The 5,230-nt window shown below is 39.4% G+C and overlaps 1 protein-coding gene across 1 annotated transcript; it reads left to right on the top strand.

Annotated features, from left to right (window-relative positions):
* Positions 1 to 2,597, top strand: LOC141784428 (E3 SUMO-protein ligase ZBED1-like). The gene is made up of 3 exons (XM_074662268.1): positions 1 to 1,468; positions 1,604 to 1,718; positions 1,868 to 2,597. The coding sequence occupies exons 1-3, from the start codon at positions 23 to 25 to the stop codon at positions 2,251 to 2,253; spliced, it is 1,947 nt and encodes a 648-aa protein (XP_074518369.1). The 5' UTR covers positions 1 to 22; the 3' UTR covers positions 2,254 to 2,597.
* Positions 2,598 to 5,230: the final 2,633 nt, after the last annotated feature.

The following is a 5,230-nucleotide window of genomic DNA, read 5'->3' as shown; positions in this document are numbered from 1 at the left end:
CCGCGAACAACGCTAGCGGAGTATGGCAAGCAGCCAGGCTACAGAGGAGGACGAGATTCGCTCCCCTCCAGGATACAAATCAGCCGTGTGGCAACATTTTGGATTTCGCTGGAAAGACGGGTCAACAGACAAAACACGTGCGATATGCAAGCAATGTCGTCACGAGATAAAATACTCAGGAAACACGACAAACTTGGCCGGACATCTTAAAAATAAACACGGTATTGACCCTCAAGCTAACGTTAGCATTGCCGCCGATGTAGCTGCCTGCTCAGCGCCCCTGACTAACTTCTTTCAACAAAAACTTAACAACAACTCCAAACGAGCGATGAATATAACGTCTGCCATTTCATTTTTCATCTGTAAGGACATGAGGCCTTACAGTATTGTCGAAAATGATGGTTTTCGGGAGCTACTCTACACTTTGGAGCCGAAATACACCATCCCATCGAGACAGCACTTCAGTCAAACCTGCATACCGAGGCTGTACGAGCAAGTGAAAGGTGAGGTTCAACGTGAGCTGATAAACGCAGAACGAGTAGCACTGACTACAGATGGATGGACATCATGCACAACACAAGCATTTCTAACTGTGACATGTCATCATATTGATGCTGAGTGGCAAATGAGGAGTTATGTTCTTCAGACACGTATCTTGAACGATGCACATACAGGAGCAAATCTTGGTAAAGTTTTGGACGACGCATGTGAAGAGTGGAATATACGTGACAAAAACCCTGCTCTTGTAACGGATAACGCTAGCAACATGTCCGTCGCAGGAGTTGAGGCAAGTCTTTCTCCACACATCAAATGCTTTGGACATACTATCAACTTGGCAGTACAGAAGGGCCTCAAAAGTGTTGATGCAGCACGTCTTCTAGGAAGAGTGAGACGGGTCGTGGCGTTTTTTCACCGCAGCACGGTGGCAACTGCAGTCTTAAAAGAGAAGCAAAAGCTGCTTGGACTTCCAGAACACAAACTCAAACAAGACGTGATCACACGGTGGAACAGTTCGTTTGATATGTTAGATAGGTTTCTGGAACAACAAGCTGCAGTGTGCGCTTCACTGCTCGACAAAAAACTGAGAAAAGGTGCACACGACGTGCAAACTCTGAACGAAAGTGACATTAGTGCAGCTGAAGACTTGGTGAAACTGCTGGGACCAGTGAAAAGTGCCACTACTATTATGTGTGAAGAGGAGCAGCCCACTTTGTCCATCATTGCACCACTGAAGGCTAAGCTGTTGGAGCATTTCAGTATATCAGAGGAGGACTCCTCTTTACTGAAAGAGCTGAAGCTGACCATGGCTGGGGAGCTTAAACAGCGATATCTTGACGTGAAACAAGTCCTGCACAATGCGTCCGCCTTAGATGCAAGGTTCAAGAAGCTGCCTTTCCTAAGCGAGGAGGAGAGAGATGCAACATATCAGTGTCTCATACATGAGGCTGCAGAGCTTTGGGACAAGAAAGTAAGAATATTTTTTCTATTTTTAGTTAAGTTGTAGAAATGTAAATATAAATGATAAATTTAATTGCACTGTTAAGTTTTGAAATGCTTACCACCTGCTATTGTGTGTGTGTGTTTTTTTATTTTGAATCTACAGAAAGGCAATGACACAGTTGCACAGGTTGAGAACACACCTCCTCACTCATCAGGGGACCAGACTGCTGATGCTCCATCTGACTCGCCGATTGCATCCCAGGCTCAAGCCACTGAAGGTTTGTGTACAGGAGTTTTCCTTTTTGTGAAAAATGTCACTTACTTAATATTTTAGACAAGTAAATCATTAATTGGAGTCAGCTATCAAATGTTTTATGTGCACATGGTAGATTTATTCTCTTAAATTTTGAAATCCTGTCATTTTTAGATTATGTTCCTGTTTCCAAGAAGTCAAAAGCACTTGCAGATCTCTTTGGTGACACCTTCTGCAAGATGGACTCAAGCCAGGCTGTCAGGACTTCCAGAGAGCGAGCAGGTGTTGAAGTTGCTAAGTATAAGGACTCTTCATCTTTGATCTTGGGAGGTAATGTGTTAGAGTGGTGGAAAAGTCACCAGACTGAGCTCCCTCTCCTGGCAAACCTTGCCAAAACATACCTATGCATTCCTGGTACAAGTGTACCTTCTGAGCGTGTTTTCAGCACTGCAGGGGACATTGTCCGTTCAGAACGCAGTGTTTTGTCTCCTGAACATGTTGACCAGTTGGTTTTTTTAAAGAAAAACCTCCCAAAGAGGATGAGTGAGAGACATGATTGACTGTTGTCAAGATCACATGCTATGTTTTGCTTGAAGGCAACATGTTCTCATCAAACACAGGATATGGTTTAAGTATTGCATTTCTTTCTTCTCAGTAATGGTCAACTATAAACCTTGGTTTATTCCTGAGTGTTAATGCCAAAAAAATATTGTTCATAAGACAGTAAAAGTGAGTGACTGTTTACAGAAACTGCTGCTTTTTGTTCACATTTTGTTCTGTTGAATGTAAAAAATGCAGGGTTTAATACCCCTTAATAACCACTGAGCACAGCACCTTTGTAGAAACTTATAAATTGAAGGTGGTGAATGGTGTATTAGTTATCTTTATAACTGCAACTAGCAAGTGACCCTTAATGTTAACTGATGACATGAAAAATGTGGCACATAACAGTGAAACAGGTCTATTTTCTTTTTGTTAAAAAAAATGTTTGTTGAAATGTTTCAGCAATAAAATTGTCAAAGCATCAAAATTGCTTTGTATTTTTTCTTGGTTTAGATGACTTTGATGTAACTGATGGTGTTGAATGTGTCCATAAATATCTTCTAAAATCGATCGAAGGCCACTATATCGCATCGTATCGTATCATATCGTGGCAGACTTTATGATATCGCCAAGTATCGTATCGTTGTCCAGAATATCGATATCGTATCGTATCGTCATGAAACTGGTGATTTACACCCCTAGTTAGTTTAGGGAATTGGGATCAGAGCTCACCTACACAGTCATCTCTGGAGTAAGACAGCTGAACTTGCTCCATACTCATTGTGTGTTAAGATGCATTACGTTATGTAATTTTTTAACTTGTCGGTACAATCTGACTTTGAGATTAACTTCAGTTTTTTTTCTTTTTGTAAAATTTTTTCCCCATTAAAACAACACTGTGACAAAAAAACAAAAAAAAAAAAAAAAAAAAAACCAAACATAATTTATCACAAAATACTGTCAGAGCCCAATATGAAACAATGATCCAAAATGTAATACAAAAAAGTAAATAAAACCCAAAATGTAACAAAAGTGCTAAGCCTGAAATGTAATTAAAAATATAATAAAACCCAAAATGTGATGATGCTGATCCAAAAACATTATGACTTTTTGCCCAAAATGTAACAACTAGTTACATTTCAACATTTCAGGCCCTAACCAAGGGGCAACATCCTGTTTAGAAAACAAAGTATATGTGGAAGTGCTCAAAGTTGCTGTTCATCAAGGATCCCCATGAGGCTCGCTGCAGAAAGACTGGAAAACGCTTTCACATCCAGCCAAAAAAACAGACTTTTATGGCATTAAAATGCATATTTACAGCCTGGTTCCAAAAACAGCTTTGATCTAAAACTTCTAATACCACAGTTTAGAAGATATTAAGATTGTTTGATTGTCCAATCAGAGACACAGCTCAGCTCATGTGACTGACAGGCGCCCTGTAGCTGTTTGAAAGGAATCTCGAAGCCAGCGTCATAATTGGTGATGTTGTGGAGACTACGTCCATGTTTTGTTGTCCATGGCTCTAACACCCACAATGTGTCAGAGTGCCTTTGATAGTCAATAACATCTTTGTTACAATGAGTTAGAAAATGAGAGGGATACACATTTGAAGCCAACACCTTAAGCTTCGATTTTAATGTAGGATTGACTATTGAAAGATGCTTTGAAAATGACTAACAAATGACTAATTTACACTACAGAAAAAACCCCAGTCTCCCCTAACTCAAAGTAACTTTACGTTGAGCTCTTCACACCATATTCACACACTGATGGCAAACTACTGGGTGCAGTTTGGGATTAAGTGTCTTGTTGGAGGAACTTTGGGCATTTGTACAGCAGGACCTGGGATTGAACCCTCAGCCTTTCGAGTGAGAGATAAAGGCCCTATCACTGAGCCATGAGTATAAACTGAAAATCCATCAGTAGATGAACAAAGAGTTAAAATTTATGCAGTTCTTTAACCTCCAAAAATGTTTTAGTTGTTTTGTTTGATTTCAGCCCCTGATAAATACATATTAAAACAACCCGACCAAAATATCAAGATCCAATAATTTTCCTTTATTCAGTAAATTAATAATGACTGGTGACAACATGTATTTTTTAATTGACAGATCAGCTTAGTGAATGTTTGTTTTTGTCAAAGTCAGTGAAGATGTGTTTCCTTCCTATATAGTCTTTTCATCCTCAAGCATTCATCATTTCCACTTCTTGACAAAAGAAAAAAAATGATAAACTCTCCACCCCCATGGTAGACACAACACATTTCAGTTACAAGTCCTTCTGTCTTTACTTACATGGCCACCAGGTGTCGCTACAGACAGACTCTTATGCCTCTGCATGTAACATAGGAGGTACAGACACATATTCTGCCACTGTCGTCATTTAAAGGTAAAACCTGCAGTTCATGATATGTGCCTGCTAACTACACACATGGGTTTTTTTCACTGCTGGAAAACACTTGAACAACAGCAGCAAGAAATGGATGACAGATGATAAGGAGACACGTTAATCAATCAGTCATTTGTGGTTACTGGTTCTAGGTTAAATAACACAAAGAGATTGAGAAAAAGATCTTAACATTGTTTTAATGTGTGGTAAGCCAAAGAGGAAGTTAAAGCGCTTCACTTTTGTTTTAGAATAGCTCAGTTAAGGGCTATCAAACCACAAGTCTCTGGGTGACCATGTTCTATATTAACAACACTGAGTGTTCTTCCTGTTTTAAAAGTGCACCAAATGCTGTTAATAATAGTAATGTATGAGAAGTTATCTCCTGAGGACATTTTTAAGTACACTTTGCAGATCAAAATTCAGCCATAAAAAGCAAACCAAAGTCTGAAAAGTGCCGTTATTAAGTCTTTGAGTTGTTGAGTCAATTTTTTTAAAAGAAAATGTAGTTTGGTGCTTCTGTGCAGCTTAAACACACTCCTTTGTATGTCTTACTGTAGGCTCACAAGCATGGGAATCTGATTCACTCGAAAAACAATAAAACATTTC

This window comes from Halichoeres trimaculatus, unplaced genomic scaffold (assembly GCF_033239565.1).
Source record: "Halichoeres trimaculatus isolate MK-OKI-2021-1 unplaced genomic scaffold, fHalTri1.1 fHalTri1_scaffold_2, whole genome shotgun sequence".
NCBI lineage: Eukaryota > Metazoa > Chordata > Actinopteri > Labriformes > Labridae > Halichoeres > Halichoeres trimaculatus.
This window is presented reverse-complemented; position numbering and strand designations above follow the sequence as displayed.

Excerpts from the sequence above, each read along its gene's own strand:
- LOC141784428 (XM_074662268.1), top strand. The coding sequence starts at position 23 with ATGGCAAGCAGCCAGGCTACAGAGGAGGACGAGATTCGCTCCCCTCCA. Across the intron at positions 1,469-1,603 it reads CAGAGCTTTGGGACAAGAAA|AAAGGCAATGACACAGTTGC; the intron begins GTAAGAATATTT and ends TTGAATCTACAG. Across the intron at positions 1,719-1,867 it reads CCAGGCTCAAGCCACTGAAG|ATTATGTTCCTGTTTCCAAG; the intron begins GTTTGTGTACAG and ends TGTCATTTTTAG.